Source organism: Amblyraja radiata, chromosome 22, assembly GCF_010909765.2.
Source record: "Amblyraja radiata isolate CabotCenter1 chromosome 22, sAmbRad1.1.pri, whole genome shotgun sequence".
Lineage (NCBI taxonomy): Eukaryota > Metazoa > Chordata > Chondrichthyes > Rajiformes > Rajidae > Amblyraja > Amblyraja radiata.
In genome coordinates this window covers 29,834,784-29,858,030 of record NC_045977.1, presented here as the reverse complement: position 1 = coordinate 29,858,030, position 23,247 = coordinate 29,834,784, and the positions used below count along the sequence as shown (strand labels likewise).

Genomic DNA, 23,247 nt, shown 5'->3' with positions numbered 1-23,247 from the left:
CATGTAATGCAAATTGTGTTCCCTAATTCATCGGTTGTGTTATATCCAATTCATGTTATGGAAGCACATGTTATAGCAGAACTAGATAGACACAAAATGCTGGAGAAACTCAACGGGATAGGCAGCATCTCTGGAGAGAAGGAATGGGTGACGTTTCGGGTCGACACCCTTCTTCAGACTGAGAGTCGGGGGGGAGAGTGAGACATAGAGATATGGAAGGGTGAGGTGTGAAAACGGGAGATCAAAGGGGACGAAGTTCAAGTAAAATTCGGTCCCTGTCTGAAGAAGGGTATCGACCCGAAACGTCATCCATTCCCTCTGTCCAGAGATGCCACCTGTCCCGCTGAGCCACTCCAGCACCCCGTGTCCATCTTCAGTTCAAACCAGCATCTGCAGTTCCTTCCTCCATACAGCTTGAACATTGTCCCTGTGACCATTTAAGCTTCCTCCCACATCCCAAAGATGTGCGGGTTGGCCGGTCATTTTGCCACTGGAACTTGACTCTAAGATCTAGGCGGGTGTCGAAACTCTTCTTCACGGGACTGAATTTTCCTTGAACTTCCTTCCTTTTTATTTCTCCTTTTCACACCTTATCCTTTCATATCTCTATGACTCACTCTCCCCCCAGGCTGAAGATGGGTCTCAACCCAAAACGTCACCCATTCCTTCTCTCCACAGATGCTGCCTGTCCCGCTGAGTTGCTCCAGCATTTTGTGTCTCCAGCATTAAACCAGCATCCTACACATTATAGCAGAACTTTCTGTACTTACAAACAGAAAAGTCTGACCCCCTCAACATTCAGGATTTGCAAAACATTGGTTGGAAATGCTTGGCTGTCGGCACTGATTCCCCTGCAGCCAAAATGCTATCATAGCCTGACTATCTGCTCCAGAGAATGGTCCTAATTTAATTCCCTGGGTATTCCTGCTTTCCCCCTGTGACTTTCACTTCCAATTAATGATTCCACAAAGGTCAGAAATCTTGCAAGTCTGAGGCATTGGCTTCAATTTTCTCCACAATAAAAAAGGAGATTGTGCCAAAGAAGCAGAAGATGGTGAGGATGAGGAGTTGTAGCGACAGCACCAGATAGTTGCTGTATCCAAACGCCACTGCAGCAGAAATGGACTGAAAGACAAATAAGACACAGTTACGTCACTTGAGGCCAAACAAAGATAGAGACATACTGAACTCAAAGACACAGCTACCAAAGCCTGGCACATCCATGTATTAAAGCATCAACATTTAATGTATTATCATCCAAATACATAATCTCTAGCAGGATTTTTTTAAACCCTCCAACCATAATTTACCCTTGAATTCAGAAACATTCAGCCATGAAGTTATTACTGGCTTCTTTCTGATAAATTGTTTCAAAAGCATAACTAATAATAAATTATATTTGAGTTTGAGTTTAGTTTATTGTCACGTGTACCGAGGTACAGTGAAAAGCTTTTGTTGCGTGCTAACCAGTCAGCGGAAAGACAATACATGATTACAATCGAGCCATCCAGAGTGTACAGATACATGATAAAAGGGGTAACATGAATAATGTTTTGTGCATGTTGAAGCCAGTAAAGTCCAATCAAAGAATGTCCAAGGGTGTCCAATGAGGTAGACAGTAGTTCAGGACTGCTCTCTAGTTGTTGGGAGGATGGTTCAGTTGGCCTGACGACAGCAGGGGAAAAAACTGTCCCTGAAACTGGGGTGTGTGTGCTTTCATACTTCTAGGAAGCAGTTACTATAACTCAGCCTGGTAAGTATCATTAGGTATCATAACTGTGTGCCATCTATTAGAGCTCAGTTCAGTCGGGCCATTAAATACATGAGTTGGGACATCATATTACAGCTGTATTAGACATTGCATTGAGTATTGCGTGCATATGGTTGCCATGCCATAGGAAGGATGTGATTATGCTGGAGATGGTGCAGAAAAAAATCCCTAGGATGTGGATGGATGCGAGGGTTTGAGTTTTGAGGTAAAACTGGATAGGCTGGGATTTTCCCTGAAACGATGAATGACAGAGGAATTACCTTTTGTAGAGGTTTATAAAATCAAGAGGAGTATAGATATGGTGGGTGGTTAGTCTTTTTCCCAGGGTAGGGGAGTCTATTAGTAGGGGGCGTAGGTTTAAGGTGAGAAGGGATATACTTAAAGGGGATTTGCGGGTGGAGGTGATCTAAGATGCATTTTTCACAAAGAGGTGGTGAGTTGCTATATAGTGGTAGAGGTAGACAGAGGTACAATAACAATGTTTTCAAAGACATTTGGACAGATAAGTAAATAGGAACAGCTTGGAGGTATAGTATTTAAACACAATCAAACAGGACAAATTCATGTGAACCGTGAGGAGGATGCTATGAGGATGCGGGGTGACTTGAACAGGTTGGGTGAGTGGGCAGATGCATGGCAGCTGCAGTTTAATGTCGATAAATGTGAGGTTATCCACTTTGGTGTCAAGTTAGAAAAAGGGGAAGTACAACAAGATCTGGGTGGCCTTGCACATCAGTCACTGAAAGTAAGCATGCAGGTACAGCAGGCAGTGAAGAAAGCTAATGGCATTCATAACAAGATGAGTTGAATATATGAGCAAAGAGGTCCTTCTGCAGTTGTACAGGGCTCTGGTGAGAACACACCAGGAGTATTGTGTGCAGTTTTGGTCTCCAAATTTGAGGAAGGACATTCTTGCTATTGAGGGAGTGCAGCGTAAATTCACAAGGTTAATTCCCGGGATGACGGGATTGTCATATGTTGAAAGAATGGAGCGACTGGACTTGTATACACTGGAATTTAGAAGGATGAGAGGGTTTCTTATTGAAATATATAAGATTATTAAAGGATTGGACAAGCTAGAGGCAGGAAACATGTTCCCGATGTTGGGAGAGTGCAGAACCAGGGGCCACAGTTTAAGAATAAGGGGTAGGCCATTTAGAACAGAGATGAGGAAAAACATTTTCACCCAGAGAGTTGTGAGTCTGTGGAATTCTCTGCCTCAGAAGGCAGTGGAAGCCGATTCTTTGGATGCTTTCAAGAGAGAGTTAGATAGAGCTCGTAAAGATAGCGGAGTCAAGGAACATGGGGAGAAGGCAGGAATGGGGTACTAATTGTGGATGATCACAGTGAATGGTGGTGCTGGTTCGAAGGACCGAATGGCCTACTCCTGCACCTATTGTCTAATGGTCTGCATATTGTGGCAGGTTCATAATTCAGCATCATTCAACAAGGCGAATAAACGCAGTAACCACAGACCCGCCGAGATTGCATCTCCGCTCTCTGTACCTGTATGAACTTGAAGCTGCCGAAGGCTGGACCACTCTCCTCGGGGTACAAGATGCCGATGATGCTGTACAGCTGGGTATTGAAGCAACTGTCACCCAGGCCTAGCAGGAAGCTGCACACTAACGCTACCACAGGGCTGTGAAAACAACAACAATTACCACCTGTTTCTGAAGCATTCATTCTATCCCCTCTCCACAGACGCCGCCTGACCTGCTGTGTGTTTCCAGCGTTTTCTACTTTTATAAACCTTGTCGCCACCTGGTCACTGCCACAAACTGTCTCCTTGTTTGTGATGGTCATTCTGTGCTGTGGCCGTGACTCACTCTGCTGTTTGTATCAAATGGTCCCGTGACCTCAGTCACTTCACAGTGGGTTGTCCACTCAGCTAACAAGCTACTGTACATACCCAGACTGTGTAATGACCACAGATTTCCTTTTCTGAGATACGTTGATGGAGGAATTGACATTTTTCAACAGAGGCAATCGTGCAGTGGATATTAGCCAAGTGAGGGAATCTGTTTCCAGGCAGCTACATGCCCCCCCCCCCCCCCCCCCCCCCCCCCTCCCCCCTCATCTGTTTGTATCCTCACCACTGCTTACCCTGGTCTTTGCACCACTCTATACCCCATTTCCATACTTCCCTGTATGTTAGAAATAAGGCATTTCAGCCCTTTGAGTGTATATTGGCTCCTTGACCAATCCCATTCCCTGTAATCTATACTCCCTGCCCCAATTGTCTCCAAATATCCCTAGATTCTATCATTAGGGGAAAATTAACCTACCAACCTGCACGTCTTTTGGGATGTGGGAGGAAACCAGAACACCCGGAGGAAACCCGCACGATCGCAGGGTGATCGTGGAAACTCCACATGAACAGCACCGGAGGTCAGGATTGAACCCTAGTCGCTAGAGGCAACGAGAGTGTAGTTCCACTGTTATCGCTGTTGTTCTGCCTGCAGCCCTGCCTCACCAAACCTCCATTGTTCTCTGCTGATCACTGAGTTCCACAGAGCTAGTTCTACTCCTGGTCCTACACAGCATCGGGTAGTGTGGAACTTGGGCCACTGTTGTCCAGTGGCATGGTCAAATGTTGGGCGGGGTGTACAGAGTTGGGCAGAGGTGCTAAATGATCCAAACTCGGGAGGCTGGTTAAGATTATAAAGAAGACTCACCTGGGAGACAGGTACGGCTTGTAGTGACTGCTGTCGGCACTTGCAATGGGAGCATCGCCTGGGATCATGAGGAAGATCAGGTAGAATCCCAGGAGGTGAGTGATGACTCCCAGTAAGATGGCAGAGGTGCGTCGGAACTGGTTATTGAAAAACAGCAACCCGAACATCGCACCCCCTGCAAATAAGAGAGGCAGGCAGTCACCACTCCACACTGTCTCATGTCCCAGGTTGTGCCCCTTGGACATCCATTGCCCGAGGCTCCACGCACAGCACCATGAGTGTGCCAGTGCATTGGCCTTCCCATTGCACCTCCTGAGTGGATAACTAATCACACCTCTACGCTCGTCCTGCACCAAACCAGTCCGTCAAAAACCAGCAGGACATCAACCAAGTCCTTAACCCCCAAAAGAACATTGTCCCTTCCAGCTGGTGGTGGTGGTGGGGCAAGAGAGAAGGTTTCTGGACATGTGATGTGAACATCTTTACTGTGGTAGAACACAGGACAGTACGGCATAGAAACAGGCCCTTCGGCCCAGCATGACTGTGCTGACCATGATGCCAAATTAAACTAATCCCTTCTACCTGCATGTGATCCATATCCTTCCATATCCATGTGCTTGTCTAAAACCCTCTTAACCATCACCATTGTATCTGCTTCCACCCCCAACAGCATGTTCCAGGCATCTCCTTGAAACTTTTCCCCTTTCACTTTAATGCTATGTCTTAAAGTATTTGACATTTCTAGTCAGTGAGAAAGGTTCTGACAGCCTCTCATCATTTTGTAAACTTCTTTCACTGCAATATGCAGTGGCATGAATTTAGTTGGTTGAGTGTCTGAAAATGAGAGGCTGAACAGTGGACCACTGTTGATCATTCTCTGCCCAGTAAATCATACTCCCATTCTGTGGAAGTTGAAGACATTGGCTCTCATGTCTATTCCTTTGGAACAGGAGAGACCATTCAGGCACCTTAAGAATGTTATACAGGGATAGAAGGAGGTCATTCAGCCCCTCCAGAACAGCAAGGGGTCATCGCTATCTGTAGATTAGGAATAATTTGCCTCTATCCGTTGGGGGAGAGTGCCAAGGTTCTTCTAATCCTTGTGTTTTCTGAGAGTGGCCAGTTCTAATCAACATCTGACAAGACTCTCCAGATTCTGGCCTTTGCCTTTCCCTCGACCCCTTTCTCTGACATCCACCCCACAACCACCCAGAGTAGAGCGTTTGGCATGGAATGTGCATCAGGAAGGTTTCTGTCAGCAGTTGGCGCTGTTTTACATTGCATGCTGCAGACATTGCCACACTCACCAAGAATCTCTCCAATGCCAATAAATACCCCTGAAAGTCCAATGAGGCCCTTGGCCACCATCCTGAACTCTCTGGTGGCTCCAATACACGTCCCATACACCCCGCTGTAGAAGGTCAGCATCAGCCCTGGAACAATAACAGCCACCAAACAAGAGTTAAACATTGTCAATCCCAAGAAAAAGTCTTCCAAAGCACGTCCTGCACAGGATAGATACAGAGTAAAGTTGCCTCCACTCTATTCCATCAAAAACATCTCCAGAACGATGATGGCTTCCATCTCGGTGATTTAAAGAAAGCAGGTGAGAACTTTCCGGAGTTTAGACTTTAGAGATATAGCGCGGAAACAGGCCCTTCGTCCCACCATGTGTGCGGCAAACAGTGATCACCCTGTACACTAGCACTATCCTACATACTAGGGCCGATTTACAATTTTACAGAAGCCAATTAACCTACAAACCTGCACGTCTTTGGAGTGTGGGAAGAAACTGGAGCACCTGGAGGAAACCCACGTGGTCACAGGGGAAACGTACAAACTCTGTACAGACAGCACCCATAGTCAGGATTGAACACAGGTCTCAGTTGATCAGAGGGCCCAGCTTGGAACTGTAAAAGGGAGGCCATGCCTTAGGGATTGTTTAAATTTCAGGATGAATTTGAAAAAAAATGAGGCAATGTTTTAGACAAGGCAGAAAAATAGCATAGAAAAATGTTAAAGTTTATTGACTCTTTCTATATGGGTGGGGGTATAACTACTTAAACTTTACTATAGTTACAAAAAATATTATGTCATTAAATCACCTTGGTGAAGTGTTTAACCTTTGCAACTATCACCTTTTTCCAATATATAGTTCAAGTCATGTCAAGGTAGGTTGAGCTTATTGTCATTTGCACGTTTAGGGATGTTCAGGTACAATTAAAAATCTTGCTTGTAACAGCGTCATAGGCACATAGTCTCAGACAACACACAAAAACATAAATTATACATAAATCTGGAAGAGAGTGAAAAGGAAAAAGACTGCGAAAAACATCATTACTGCAAAACATAATGAGAGTACAAGTCCATGGTAATACAAAAGGTGGTCCATAGTGTTTTGTTCAAGAACCTGATGGTTCAAGTTAAGTTTATTGTCATATATGCAGAAGATAGACACAAAATGCTGGAGTAACTCAGCAGGTCACGCAGTATCTCTGGAGAAAAGGAATAGGTGAGGTTTCAGGTCGAGACCCTTCAGCAAACTGGTCATATGCACCAAGCTTCATTGTTCCAATGGTTGGTTTGGTTCAATGCTGCAAAACCAGCCAGTCTGGGGCATCGGATTGGGTGGGCAGATGGCAAATATTGGGGCAGTGGAGAAGGAGGTCAGAGACCCCTGAAGCTGGGGTGGGTCAGATAATCCATTCCATTGCAGGATGTGCACTCTGGCAGTGGCTATAACAGGTACAGGAGGTTGAGGCTCTTTTCTATTGATTGAGTTAATTTCCATTGTTCTGCATGGACTCGTGGACATGAGACCAATTCTCATCTACTTGCTCCAAAGCCCTGGAGCTCAGCAACAGTACTGACCTCTGCAGCTGGGATTCTAAACCCACACAGTCACAGGGAGAACGTGCAAACTCCAAACAGACAGCACCTGTAGTCAGGATTGAACCCAAGTCAAGGAGCTGAGTGGGAGCAGCTTTACTAGTTGCACGGCTGTGCTGACCCATGTGCACACATTCAAATGTTTGTCACACATGAACACACTCACCGCTGTACACTATTGTCACACTCAGCAGCATCATGTTCTTTGTGCGAATTAGCCTCAACATCGATCCTGTAAAAAAAGTTGGACATAGTAAGAAAAGTTTCTTGCCTCATACTTGGCTATCTATACATTGTGAGTACAGAAGAGGGTTTACAGTTCACAATCCATTCTAGGTTCCTTTAGCCTACCTCAGCATCTCTCACGTTAAAACATAGACCAAAACAGCACAGGAACAGGCCCTTCAGCCCACAATTTCTGTGTTGAACATGATGCGAAGACCAACTTTAGACTTTACTTTAGACTTTAGAAATACAGCACAAAAGCATGCCCTTTGGCACACTGAGTCTGCGCCGACCAACGATCACCATGTACACTAGCACTATCCTACACACTAGGGACAATTACATTTTTTTATTACTGAAGCCTATTAACCTACAAACCTGTACGTCTTTGAGGTGTGAGAGGAAACCAGAGCACCCGGAGAAAACCCATGCGGTCACAGGGAGAACGTACAAACTCCATACAGACAGCACCTGTAGTCAGTATTGAACCCAGGTTTCTGGCGCTGTAAGACAGCATCATTACCGCTGCGCCACTGTGCAGCCCTCTATTCTGTCTGAACAAAATACATATCTCTCCATTCCCTGTACATCCATGTGCCGATCCATAAATCTTTCAAATGCCACTGTCATATTTGCCTCCACCACTACCCCCGGCAGTGTGTTCCAGGCACTTACCATCCTCTGTGTAAAAATAAATTGTTCCGCACATATTTAAACTTTTCCCTTCTCACCTTAAAGCTGTGCGTTCTAGTATTTGATATTTCCATCCCGGGATAAAGGTTCTGACTCTGAAGCACCCTATCTATGCTTCAATTCCATCCCTTTACTGGGTATCCACCCTTTCCAGAATTGTCCAAGTTCCTGCAACGCATTCCTCACTTGCCCATGGGAACAACAGACAGCAACACCCCAGATACTGGTGTCTGAAATGAACAACTAGGCTTAGCATGGATTTATAAAAAGGAAAAAATGTTTGATTCATGTCTTGGATTACTCTGAAGATGTGATCAGTAAATGTGATGTATTTGGATTTTCAGAAGGCTGTCAACAAACTGCACCACCCCCGCTAATTCATATATTATTATAATTTTATGCCATGCCAAGGAGCCCAACGTCAGGGTTAACAATGCTGGATGAATACACAGTTTATAAGGGCAAAAAATCTGAAGGATCTACTGATCTGCACAAAGCTACACACTGCCCCAAAATGTGGGAAAAGGTAATGAGGGGTTTGTACACTTAAAAAATAGTTTTAAAAAAAACATAGGAGAAACAGGGCCACAGGAAAGAGATCCCAGATAGAACACAGGATAACTTGTGAACAACATAATGTAATCTATGCAAGTAAATGTAAATAGTGTCACATCCTATCCATTGGGAAATAGGCAACAGCATCAGAGTTAGACTGACAGGGCACCTCAGCAATATAACAGGGGGAAACCAGTCTGTAGCTATTGGTAGACACTTCCAGCAGCACTGGATCTAGTCTCTGGAGATCCAGGGCCTGGCAACAAATGTGAATTTGTCACCACTTCAGAGGAAGAGGGCAGAGAGGAAACGGACTGAGGTATTACTGACTCAGTCTCCAAACAAACTAATCACAGTATAGATTTAAACCAAGTGTAGATTGAAATTGACTCCATAAAATGACAGTCGGGTGAATGGAAGGGCAAGTGGGCTTGGAGAAAGCATTTCACCTCCCCCTCCCACTCCCACCCTGACCTTTACGTCCTGGGCTTCCTCCATTACCAGAGTGAGGCCCAGCGCAAATTGGAGGAACAGCACCTCATATTTCACTTGGGTAGTTTACACCCCAGCGGTATGAACATTGACTGCTCTAATTTTAGAAACCCTTGCTTTCTCTCTCTTTCCCCTCCCCCTTCCCAGTTCTCCCACCAGTCTGTCTCTGCCTACTTCCTTTCTCCCCCCCCCCCCCCCCCCCCCCCCCCCCCGCCCCGACATCAGTCTGATGAAGGGTCTCGACCCGAAATGTCACCAATTCCTTCTCTCCATAGATGCTGAGTTTCTCCAGCATTTTTTGTCTATCTTTGGAGAAGGTAATGTTTCCACAGGGTAGGTCAAAGTGGCAATGCCTGGTGAAAATGAATCTCCAGCTGTAAGAACAAAGGGATTCTTATCCCAATGCATATAAAATGACAACCTGGATGAATTCAATTTTTAAAATTCTCAGTGTGATTTCAAAACACAATTTCTTGATTACAGCTCCAACAGCAACAGAATCACTAAACTCACAAATTCTCATATACGACTATTCTTAATCCCTCACCACTAATTACTGCACCTCCTTGTCCACATCCCACTACCCTTAAACCCATACCCATTCATCGCATCTTCCAATCAGCACACTCTCCTACCCCACCAATCACCACACCTCCAAATCCAACCACGTCCCCCCTTAATCATTGAACGACGCCAAAAAAAATTACCATCCCTCCACACCCCTGCCACCCTCGTGAGAAGCAAGAAATCCCTTGCTCCCCTCATGAGATGCAACCAAACACACTGGCCTCAGCTTCAGCAGCAATGAAGCAACTTACTGAACTCTGTAATAATCTGATCCAGTGTTGAGGCCACTTTCTCTTTAAACCTAGGACAACATCCAGAAAAAACAAGGCTATTATAAAACTGTAAATGATCTCTAAAATAAAATAAAAGCACCATAAATGATCTTGAAATGCTGCAAAGCACTTTACAGTTTGGAAATGTGCTCTGTGTGGTGATTGATATAACATGAGAAAGGCACAGGCAGTTAGATCACCCCAGCATCTCATGTGTTGCAATGTGATGATGACTGGGTTGTCTGCTTAAGCCAGTTGAGTGATATTGATTAATACATTGAGCAAGATTTGGGTTTTGTTTTTGAATTGGTATCACTTGATATTTTATATCATTTGAGAAGACAGATCAGTCCTTAATTAGTTTTATCATTAGTTTTCACCATTCCTGCGTCTCTTCAATACTGCATTGAGAGTCATTGTGAAATTTGGCCTCAAGTATGTGGAGATGGATTTGAACCCACTATCCCTGCCTCATTGGTAATATCGCCCATTACACTTCTTCACGATCGGGCAGCATATGTGGAAGACAATGTTTCAGGTTTAGACCCTTCTTCAGACTGGGTTCCTCTATCCAATCTCTCCACAGATGCTGCCTGACCCATTGAGTTCCTCCAGCAGTTTGTTTTTTTTGCTCAAGATTACAGCATCTGCAGTTTATTGTATCTCCCTTACTCTTCTTTTTTTCAGTCAGTCCCTCGGGATAGAAGATGACTTATCTTCACTGGTTCTGAGGCGGCTGATGAAACCTATGTAAGACGTGCAGACCATCCCACAGATGGGGCAGGTGGTGGTTGACTAAGCAGGCAGGTGGGTAGTTTAAAAGGCAGGTTACTCCTTAAACTACTGACACAGAAGTTCTCAACACCATGTGCAATGTTCCTTCTCCACTTTGAGTGGTCATGGACCAAGTATTCTCAAGACTTAGTGGGGATGTTCCATTCCTTTAATGTATCTTAAGCTCGAAGGAGCATTCGAGCTTAAGATACTCTACCTGTCTGGCACTCTCCTGGTTATCACGTTCCATGTACTGAGTGTCTGCTTCAAGAGTATGATCTTGGACATGTGAATAACATGGCTTACTCAATGCAGCCCATGGACTATAACCAGGGACTCAGTATCATGGATGTTTGATTATCCTTCTAATGAAAATGCTTGACTGCTGTGGGTAGATCAGGAATCAGAAGCATTTGAAAGGTATATTGCTGTCTAATAGAGAATGTTTTGTGCCACACCTAAGGTTTTTGTCTTCAAACACACTTTTCCGCAAATTTTGCTGATACATTGTGATACAGTGATGAATTTGATCAGCAATGTCTGTTTTCACTGAGATATGGCTCCCACTAATTAGTAGGTGGACTTATTAGGGTTTTGTTGTGGACTCTAATTGTCAGAGGGATTTTGTGTTGTGCAGTAAGAACATGCTAGTAGAGGACCTTTATGCTGTGGATATTGAGTGTAAGAGCCATCAACTCACATGCCTCAATGCAAGCATTGACAATGGCTTGGAAGCTGATCTAACACTTTGATGGAAAGTTTGTTGGAGATATGATATTGGACCAAGAGGGACTGAAAAAAATCTTGGAGCAATGATGCAATAGTTTGTTGTAGACACGCTAGTTAATATCAGGGCTTGCATGTCGTTTTGCACTTTGAAAGGTCACGGGCCAGAGGTTCCCAAGAGTATTGTCCATTTTCCAGCAAGTTATGAGCATAACCTTAAATCTTTTTCTTTGTCCACCTAGTAATCCTCTCCCACAACATAACTCAGTGCTTTAGGTGTCAGATGTCAGCCATGTGAGCAAATTAGCCTGTCCAAAGTAGCCAACTGTGATTGAATAGAAACCTCAGTGATGAGGTTGAGCTGGGAAACAGCTTACCTGGTTCTCTGAAAAATGTATTACAATATATCGTGTAACATCTAATAAAAAGTGTATTAAAAGTGTCTGATCAGTCTGAAGAACGTCACCCATTCCTTCTCTCCAGAGGTGCTGCCTGTCCCGCTGAGTTACGCCAGCATTTTGTGTCTATCTTCGATTTAAACCAGCATCTGCAGTTCTTTCCTCCACGTATTAAAAGTATGTTGAGGTATTAATTTAAAATAACATCCAATAATTATAAAGTCTGCCAACACAGCACCACCAAAATCTTTAGCATTTCAGTGTTTTACTATACTGCAATTTCACCTCTTCAGCGGGGTGGGAGATTGCAACCTTCACGTGGTCCACCCTGTTTCGACGAATGCAATCAACCTGACGTGCATAAATGGAAGATCAAACAGACCAAGTTGTCTTACAGCTTTAGGTTGTGCACACCATACGCAAGAAGAAGACCTCTTCAGCATACCCAATATGTTCTCTATACATCCCCCACAAACCCTCTATGCAACCTTGTCCTAACCTGTCTCCTTGACACCAAGCCTTTTATATTTGTTAACATTCCAGTGGTGCATCATGAAATATGTTTGCAACATTAAAAATCCCTTGTAAATGGAAGTTGTCATTTTCTCCACTCTCAAACTTACAACGTCTGAGAAGGAAGCAGAGTGTCGAATATCTGGCGGCTGTTGTCTGCGTGTTTGGTGTCCTTCAGCGTGACTAAAACGGCTGTGCCAGCAAAGGAGATCACAGAGAGCACGATGAACAGGGTCCGCCTGTCATTATCTGACAACACAGAACAAAACACTTGCGTTTCTCTAATGCCGTCAGAGCACCATTTATTTCAGAGCATCCTATAACATATTATAGACAATGACATATACCGATATGTGATGGTGAGAAAACAATTTGGGCCTGAATAATATCCCATCGAGCAGCAATTTGATAGTGACCAGACTGTGGAAGCACATTGAGCAATAAATGATAGCCAGGACAATGAAAAGAGATTCATCTTCAAAATGGTACCTCGGGTTCCTTTACACGACTGGTCCTCAACCTGTGGCCGCTGTTCAAAATTAGGCTGCAAAGGATTTAAACTGGGTTATGAGGGGGTGCAAAAAACCTAATTTGAATTTTATTTCATGCTTTAACTATGTTTTCTGTGATTTAATTTGACTTTCATTTCATGCTTTAATTTTGTGATTAACAAGCTGCAAAGCCAAAATAATATGTTTTGCAAACTCGAAACATTTTGACAGAATTATCAATTCATTAAATGTGCTGTCAGATATAAGTCCAAGCATTTGATCAATTTTCAGCCATGGATGAATAAGACTGGGAGTCACTGTTTACAACAGCCGGGAGTATGGAGGGACCTCAGGCTGCATATCCCACACCAGGTGGTGGCCAACCTGCATTACATGCTACAGTTTTCGGAGCTAAGCTGAAAGGCAGGACCTATGAATTGCAATGCATGTCCCCAACTTCAGCTTGTGGAGCTTTGCCTGCCAGCAAGTTGTTTCTTCTTTCACCTGACTAAGCTGGCTAGGGCTCTGACTGCATCGTCCAATTGCTCCATGAAATGGACAAGAGGTTCTAAATTGGTAAATGTCATAATAAGCCTGTTTGGAGTGCTCAACAGACCTAGATTACTCTGGACAAATAGACCCAGTTTAACATAGACAGACTTTGAATTCCAAACTGAAATTGTAGTACAGAAAAGGAGGTCATTTGGCCCATCAAGGTATTTGCTGGCTCACAGAGCCATCACGTTCCTCCACTAATTCTCCACAATATTCCCATCAATTCCACCACCCACCTACACAAAGAGGCTAATTAGTTCTCAACCTCCAGAAAAAATTGTATGTAGGAGGAGACCACAGCAACTAGAGAAAGCCCATGCCGTCACAGGGAGAGCATGCAAACTCCACATGGACAGCAACTGAGCTCCCTGGAGATGTGAGACAGCAGCTCTATCAGTTGTACCACTGTGCTGCCCAGTGTGGAGCCTGCAATGTAAAATCCACTGAGCTTCTCAGCCCTGCCCCACAAACCCTCCTCATACGTATAGAACAAAACAGAGTCAGTGTTTACCTGAGATTGTCATCACTTCTCTCCATTGCAGATAAACGTAGAGGTTCCCAAACAACATGCTGCAAAAAAAAACGCAAGCACCCAGTCAGACTGCCCACATCAGATGGGTTATCTCGACTTTACTTTGACTTTAGAGATCCAGAGCGAAAACAGGCCCTTTGACCCACTGAGTCTGCACCGACCGGCAGTCCCCATACACTAACACTATCCTACACCCTAGGGACAATGTAACCACTCACCACTGCTCTGTTCTTCCTCTCTCTCACACACTCCACTGCTCTGTCCCTCAGCCTCCCCAACTCCTTGTTCCTTCCCTAACCCTCAACTTCACCCTCTCCCTCTCTCACTTTCTACCTGTGCTCCCTCCCTCAGCACCTGAACATGACCCAATTGGTTTCATTGGTATCAACCCAACTAAACATTACTGATGACTAAGATCAACCTTGCTAGCTCCAGGCTACCGTGACCATAGGGCTGTCAGACCCAAAACGTCACCCATTGCTTCTCTCCAGAGATGCTGCCTGTCCCGTTATTATAGCATTTTGTGTATGACCGTAGGGCTACCATGTCTGGTCTCCAGGCACCGATATGAAAAGAGGAAGAATACTAAGGGTAGACACAAAATGCTGGAGTAAGTCAGCAGGACAGGCAACATCTCTGGAGAGAAGGAATGGGTGACGCTTCGGGTCTGAAGAAGGGTCTTGACCCAAAACGTCATCCATTCCTTCTCTCTAGAGATGCTGCCTGTCCCGCTAAGTTACTCCAGCATTTTGTGTCTATCTTCGGTGTAAACCAGCATATGCTGTTCCTTTCTACACAAGAATACCAAGGGATTATCGTTAATGCATGTATCACTCTGCACCAGGAGAGTCTACACTTCCCTTACCTGCACTGCAAGAGAGCCCAGAAGGTCCCAGTGTTCCTGTTGATAGTGGCAGAGTCAGAGTTCATGATGAGGAAAGTCCCCTGGGCTGTCCACAGTACTGAAAGAGAAGGATGAACATGTGCAGAGAAGTGCCCTCAGTTCCTTCCGCAGCCAGCATTGATTATGTGTGAAGTAACGCAACCTGGTTTAAAATGGCTGAGTTAAGAAGCGAACTTCAGAAAGGTGACCAATATTGCCAGTCCTGTTGTCCCAGTTAATGGGAAATATGCGCATGTGACAAGGTCAAGTTTAAGCCCGCACTACTAATCAATGGCACTGATGCACTTAGCCATAGTCATAGAGCATGAGGAAGAAATGGCCAATTGGCTCATCAGATCCGTGCTGGTTATCACAGGGCACAGTCTGGTATTTAAACTCCACACATTCCCATCAACTTTCCCCAGCTTCTGTAAATCACACATTAGTAATTTAAAATCACCAATTAACCTGTCACACCATACGTCTTAGGAAAAAAGAGAAAATCAGAGCTGTGAGATGTGCAAAGTCCACACAGTCAGTTGGGGTTGAACTCTGGAGTTGAAACCATGTTTTTTTGGTTGGAGGGAGGATATTTGGATAGATAGTTGGTAGAGGGAGAGAATGATACAGGTTAAATGAGAAAGAGAAGCACTGATACTGAGATTTCCAAATAGAAAGTGTTTCATTCAGCACTCACCAGCGGCTGCAAACCCAATGAGTGTTGAGGCAATGTACAGTGACCAAGTCATCGGCTTGCTGAAGGAAATCACGTAACCACTGGAAATAAATAAACACACGAGCTTCACCACAAGTACTTCTCACCTCAAGTCCATCCCAGAAAATAAAGCAGGGCTTTCAGGCCCCTCCCCTATTACATCCAATCACTCAACCCAGTTACAAGGAGCAGAAGAAAGCCATGCAGTCCTTTGAACTGTTACATGAGAACAGGAGAAGATCACTAGTTTCTTGATACCTTTACTTTATAACAGGTGATAAATGGCAAGTGGTAATTGCACCAGTGAACTACCACCCAATGACCATCTCCAACAAGAATGAGTCTAACCTCCCAACCTTGATATTTAATGACATTACCATCAACCATTGTGAATGCATAAATCATTTGTAGATGAATTATAGATGACAGATATAGAAAGAAATGGATGTGGACTTGAAGCCATTAAAGCGTTGCGATTGCAAGATAACCAAAGCTGGGAACTGAATATTCCAGGTACGTAACATTTTTAAGGGAAGGCAGAATAGGAGAAGGGATGGTTAGGAAAGTTATGAAAAATTATCTTTACTCGGAAAATCAGGAATAAGATCATCCTGGGTGGAGAAAAGTAATAAATAGGGCTGTGTAGGAAGAAACTACAGATGTTGGTTTAAATCGTAGACACAAAATGCTGGAGTAACTCATCAGGACAGCAGCATCTTTGGAGAGAAGGAATGCGTGATGTTCTGGGTCGAGACCTTCTTCAAATAGGGCTTCCATTTTTCTCTCATCCCTCTCACCCTCCTCCCTTGGGAAAACCACTTTTTTGGTTTTAAATTTAATTGCGACAATGACTAGAAAAAAAATGAAACGATGTGACTGAAGCCCTTCTGTTGCTAAATCCAATTACAAATTAGGCTTGATTCAAACAATGTGATCGTGACCAGCATGAATGATGAAACACACTCATTCTTCAAGAGAAGCAGCATTAAATCTGGACCTCGTCACAATGTCCACATGTGGTGGGGATCCCATGAATGTACTGTATTCCTCTTTTAAATAGTGGAATTTAATTTGTGGGACAACTTTGTTACAAGCTTGAGAATCAGTGCACAGACATATCAAATCAGCTAATGATTTGTTATGTAAGTTTCAGTTTAGTTTATTGTCACGTGTACCGATGTACTGGGAAAAGCTTTTGTTGCATGCAACCAGTCAGCAGAAAGACAATGCATAATTACAATCGATCCATTTACAGTGCATCGATTAAGCTGCAATGTGAATTTAATTACACTTGCAAAGACCAAAATAAACTAATACATCTTATTGACTGGTAATTGTATACAACAAAATATACCCCGTATACACTAAATATATCCTATTTAGGGAAAAAAACATTAGGAAGAGTACTCCCCAACCCCATAACATTAGCTATGTACCTGGATATATTATTGGTCAATGAATAATGGGAGCTTACAATAAAGGTAATTATAGAGGATTTAAATCTTTATGTTGACAGGATATTTGCAAATATAATCTTGTGAATGAATTATGGAATGCATTCAAGAGAATTACCTAGAAAACCACTGTAGGCAGAGATCAAGCTATTTTAGATGTGACCTTAAAAGTACTTTGATAGAGTGATCTTAACATGATAGAACTTCATGTTCAGTTTGGAAGTGACAGAGTTAGGTCCACAGCATGTACTTGTATAGACAATTACAAAAGAATGAAAAGGGAGCTGGCCAGAATTAACTAGGAAATTAGAAAAATAATATGCAATGCTAGACAGATATTGGCAGATACTTAAAATAAATATTTTACAATGCTGAACACAGATAGTGCTATCAAGGAATGAAAAATCTACACAAGAGAAAATCCATTCATTATTAATAAATATTAAGGATGATAATAGACTGAAAGAAAAAAGCTTATAATGTTGCAAAGTTGCCAGAGGATTGGGAGCAATTTAAAAACCAGCAAAGGATTACTACAACTGTTGATACAAATTAGGAAAAAAATTGAAGCAAACTAGTAACAAATCAGCAAGGATAGAGTTGGTTGACTGACAAAAAACAGGAAGTAGAGATGAACAAGCAATTTTCAGATTAGCAAATTTTGACTGGTGGAGTTTAAGAATCAGTACAGGAGCCTCGACTCTTTAAATTATCTTAATTGAACTAGATGAATGGTCTGACTACTCGAAAACCCTTTGATTCGAGTTTTCCCCTTGATTCTAACTTGGGGAGTGTCGGGTAATGTCGGTAGCGAGCTCGTAGGAGCCCATAGGAGTCCGTAGATGTTTCGTAGCGGCTCGTAATGCCAGCCGTAGGAACTCGGGGCATCAGGTAAGTCGGGACGTTTTTTCAAAATGTTGAAAAATGTCCACGAGTTAAAAAAATAGCCCCGAATACATACGAACGGCTATTACCGTAATTCTCCGAGTTCAAATCAAGGGGAAAACTCGGGAGAGTTCATGAGTAACTCGGGAAAGTAGGACAGGGCCTTAAGGGAGAGAGGAAAGCATGAGAAATTTGTGGTTTACAAAGAGATTGAGTGAGAGAAAGATGACAGATGTAGTAGAAGGTGGCTTGAATTTTTGAATTGTAAGTTATTAAAACATATGGAGACCAGGCAGAAAAGTGCAGTTGAGACAAACAGTGACACCAGCTTTGACCTTACAGAGTGGTGGAGTATTCTTGAGCAACCAGCTAACCTAATCGTTATGTTCTAAACTTTGAGTGTAAAGTTCATGAGAGTATTAATTAAATCAGGGGTAATTAATGTTGGCGTGATCAGAGCAGTAGGAGGTTGGATGAGAAATCTACCACACAACAAAAAGCTTTATTATAGATGACATGCAGGAGACTAAAACCCCAAATCTTACCTGTAAACAACTCCACTTAATATCATGGACATCTTTGGTCCCACAACTGTCACCACAGATGGTGCAATGAGGTTAGATGCTGAGAACACTCCATAGACAATGGCAAGGCTTGGAAACAATACAAGAAAATATAACATGAAAATATAAATGTAATATTAGAGCATGCCTTTCAATTCTTCTCCTGCCATAACCCAGGCACTAGCAAAGCTATGTTGGATCAACTTGCTCACTGAATCACCTTCCATGCACAATGCACCCTCTCTCCTATCATAAACTCGACCCACACATTAAATCTCCTTTCACAGCCAGTGAACCACACATGCATTGAAGCTCCTTCCAAACACCACATATGGTCTTTCCCACTCTTACCACCCGCTTAAACTCTTTCCACTAACATGCTGCAGCCCTCCACACCCCTGACATCTCTCCATTCCTATTATCAGGTATGATATTCCACCTTTTAGCAGGCATGCCATCAGATGTCCAGACTTCAGAGCTCTGGAATTTCTTCCTTAACCCTCTCAGCCCATCTCTCCTGTGTAAGATTCTCTTCAAATCCACCTCTGGCCAAGCAATTGGTGCCCTTTCTATGCTTCAGTCAGTTTGTTGTCTGTTTATGCCCCTGTAAAGTGCTTGGGATATTTTACTGTATTGAAGGTATCATACCACCAGGAGTGCCGCACGATTGGCAGTCCCGCCAACAGTCTGTCTGTTTTTTCGTCTTTTAAAAAAAATTTTTAGTGTGTGTTAAAAGTTACTGTAAATGGTCTCCAGTTTGTTTTACGTGGAGGTGGTCGAGGAAAACTTTTTTTTCAGTTTCGCACCTTGCCGGTGATATGATTGTTTTCTGGGTCGCATTTCCGGTCGCTCTGCAGCCTACCATCGATAGAGCTGGAGACCTCCTCAGACTGACTTGAACCCCATGGTGGGGCGTGGACTTAACTCGAAGCCGATCTCTTGCCTGGGATCGCTCCAATCGCGGCCTGCGGACTTACCATCAAGAGCTCGCAGTCTTGGGAGAGGCCGAGTCGAGAAGCTCCAACGACGCAGAGGCTCGACCAGCTCCAACCCAGGGTCCGATCGCGGCGTGGGGGAATCTAATATCCCCCCGATGCAGGAGCTGATCGCCTCGATGCGGAGGGCCCAAACGCCGCCAGCTATGGGAGTCAAGATCGTCCCATCAACAGAGGACTCGAGGCCCTCGACCGCGGGAGAGCATAGAAGGGAAGAGACTTGAACTTTTTGGGAACTTCTGAACATGGTTCAGAGGCATTACCCAGCCAGTAAGCTATTTACCCAGAGCTTCGAGGATGCTACAAATCTTTATTCCAGCTTCAGTAAATGAGCCTCACACAACAAAGAAATCCTCTGCTGTGAAATCAGGGTCCAGAGATTCACACCAGTCAGAACAAAATCAGAGTCCCACATAGGAAGAAGATCAAGAAGCATACTTAAATTGATGGCACTCAAATTCAATACAAGCAACTGGCAACAAACATCCAAAAATCTCCTAACCCACCCAGAATTTGGATAGATTGATATGGACTCCAGCCACAATCCACATCCTTGAACCCAGATTCCCAGCTGCAGAGGTCAGTTGCTGAGCTCCAGGGTTTTGGAGCAAGTAGTTGAGAATTGAACCATTATCCATGTGTCCATGCAGAACAATGGAAATTAACAATCAATAGGAAAAAGCCACAACCACCTGTACCTGTCATAGCCGCTGCCAGAAAAACTGGTGTTGGTCAAACTCCGTATTACAGTTTGCTACAAAATAAGAACAATGGAAAGGTTACTATTTATTCATTTCCCATGAACATCCAAATATTAAAGGCTAGTCTCTTATGTTGCTTCAAAAGACACAGCAGTTGAGCAGTGCAGAGCAAGATCCCACAAATAGCAATGCAATTAGCTCATGTTTTGGGCATTTTGTATGAGAAACGAACACCTAGTGAGGGACTGGAGAAAATTCCTTTTCCAACAATGGTTATGCAATCTTTGACTTCCATTCCATTTGGTAGATAGGGCATTGGTTTAATCTCATATTGGAAAGACAATGCAACATTTATCTGACAAAACAGCATTCATCATTGTAGTAGTCCAATCTAGATTATATATTTAAACCCTGATGTGGGCCATATTTATAGCCTAACTTGGTACTATATTTTAGAATAACACTTTTTAATTACCCCTGCATCCAGACTGCAACATTCTACAGGAGAATCATTCAGATTCTGTAGTAAGATGTTAACAGATTGAATAATTGTGGGCTTTATAACCTACTTATGTTCCAGAACTATTCCTAAATATTATGCTTTCTTGCCAATGACTAATAGAGTTAATATTTAACAATTTATTCCTAAATCCTTTTAAAGTTCTGGATGATAGTTAAGATTACTTAAACTTTCTATATTCCCTTGAATACAGCCTTCGATTTTACAAACCTTTGCTCAGACCTCTCGTCTCTGGTGTTATTTTGGTACATTTTGGTAAATTTAGACTGGAACTTTCCCAGATAGATGTAGAGATAGATTAAGAATAAAATAATTTTGACTGGATTTGACTTACTTTCTATTCTCATTATATCTTCAGATATGAGTTAATGGAATGATTTCCATTGGAACAAAAATGGCAGACATCATTTATTTCAGGTTGTTAAGAGTCATTTTTTTGAAAATATAATAAAACAGAATAGTGGGTTAGTTAAAATTGATATGGGAAGAGAATAGACCGGTGGGATTAGTTTGGGATGGATACACAATTCTCCACGAGGCAATGGGATTAATTATAGATTGATACAGGAGGCATTTAGATGGACATTTAAATATGCAAAGTATAGAAGGATACAGACACAAAGTGTTGCCATTTTTCAGCAGACCAGGCAGCATCTCTGGAGAACATAGATAAGTGACATTTCAGGTAAGGACCATTCTTCAGACCCTGAAGAAGAGTCCGACACCAAACATTGTCTATCCATATTCTCCAGAGATGCTGCCTGACCTGCTGAGTTACTCCAGCACTCTGTGTCTTTTTTTGTTGTTGTAAATAGGGTCTGTAGTTCCTTGTGTTTCTATAGACGGATACAATCTTAATGCAACCAAATGGGATTAGCATGGATGGGGAAGAAGGTCAACACAGCCATGGTTGGTTGAAGGGGCCATTTCTGTGCAGGCTCTAAAATAAAAAGTAAGACAATGGCAGTAGTTTGGGATTTATACAGGAATATAAAAAATGGGTCAATGGAAGTGATTTAGGGTTCATACAGGTCTATAGAGAAAGCAACTGGCAACGTTAATAGTTGACAGACACGAACACACTGGGAATACGTTGGGACTACCTAAACCTTGCCCCTGAGGGACTGCTCAAGAAGTAATAGTGGTTTAAGTTGAGTAGACTTAGTTAGCACAGGAGATTGCTTTGAGTTTGATACCAAGCTAGGAAGAATGGGGTAGCAGAATACTTTAAAATAAATTGATATAGGGCAGGGAAGGAGAAAATACCATCAAGATTAGCTTCAGATCAGTGAAGGATTTTGAGATGTAATTTGGGGTTTCAGGGGCTCAGAGTCAATGGTTGGGAGAACTTTATTCTTTTCTTTTAATGCTGCAACAATGTTATGGTTCAGAACAGCGAGTATAACTTGAAGCTGTATAACAGTCATGGGTTACTTGTGGGAGATTAAGTTATTTGAAGAACAGAGTTTCTGTTTGTGCCCAAGTCCTGGAATCACATGCTATGAATTGACGTGTAAATAGCTCCCGGAGCTCTTTTTTCTTTTCGTCTCATCTGCTTCAGGCTGTGTTTCCGTTCTCATTCCTCCTCTCCCCCCCCCCCCCCCCGCCATCCCCTGTCCAGACCCAGAGCTCAGACAGTGAAATCAGCAGACTGTTGGACTCTGGAGGGGAATTGCAACCCAAGTTTCTTGCACCTTTATTTCAGTACAATGTAACATCTGCAGATCACCGCAAGCGTTTCATTAGGTCCCTTCAATTTACAGATTATTACTTGAAACAATGTTGTCCTCTTTAATAATTATTTAGTCAAACAGTATTAGTTTCATAATTACAGTAACAACACGTCGTTATAAGATTCTTCAAACTACAACGAATACATTATTTTGATTCAAAGATTGTTGTTTATACTTAATTACTACTTACATTCAAATTTTGATAAAGTGCAGTTATTTCAGTCGCTCTAAGTATTACTCGTGAATCTACCCCACACCAAGTAGTCTAACCCTAACTCCATAAACCATTTCATAAAGTAAGATTATATTCCAGCATTACTCTAATTGATACCCGATTGCTCCAATCTGAATTCAGTTACTCCAGTTCCACTTTACTAATCAGTGATTATACTCACCTCTATGTTGCCACAAGTGGTGAAAGCGGTGAAGATGAGCATGAAACCCACACCTAGAAGGTAAATGTTACGCAGGCGGCAATCACCCATTGAGACGGTGGACCACGGCAGCCGCGACTAGCTCCCGGTGAGCTGCCAGTTGAGTCAAACAAGACGGAGCTGCAAAGACCGAGAGGGGAGGGGTGGGGTGGGGTGGGAGACTTGTCACTCCGACTTTGATGGGCGGAGCAGTTCAGGCAGAGTAGAGACGGTGGTGGCAATGGGTGGGTGAG

The 23,247-nt window shown here is 43.2% G+C and overlaps 1 protein-coding gene across 1 annotated transcript; it reads right to left on the bottom strand.

Annotated features, from left to right (window-relative positions):
- Positions 1-382: 382 nt before the first annotated feature.
- Positions 383-23,119, bottom strand: LOC116985830 (UNC93-like protein MFSD11). Its single transcript, XM_033040899.1, has 13 exons — positions 22,976-23,119; positions 20,325-20,380; positions 18,614-18,721; positions 15,712-15,791; positions 14,997-15,093; positions 14,111-14,169; positions 12,664-12,802; positions 10,122-10,171; positions 7,505-7,570; positions 5,757-5,882; positions 4,450-4,624; positions 3,278-3,413; positions 383-1,125 (listed from the first exon to the last, which is right to left on the bottom strand). Exons 1-13 carry the CDS (start codon positions 23,063-23,065, stop codon positions 973-975), a joined length of 1,335 nt encoding a protein of 444 aa, XP_032896790.1. The 5' UTR covers positions 23,066-23,119; the 3' UTR covers positions 383-972.
- Between the last annotated feature and the right edge of the window lie 128 nt (positions 23,120-23,247).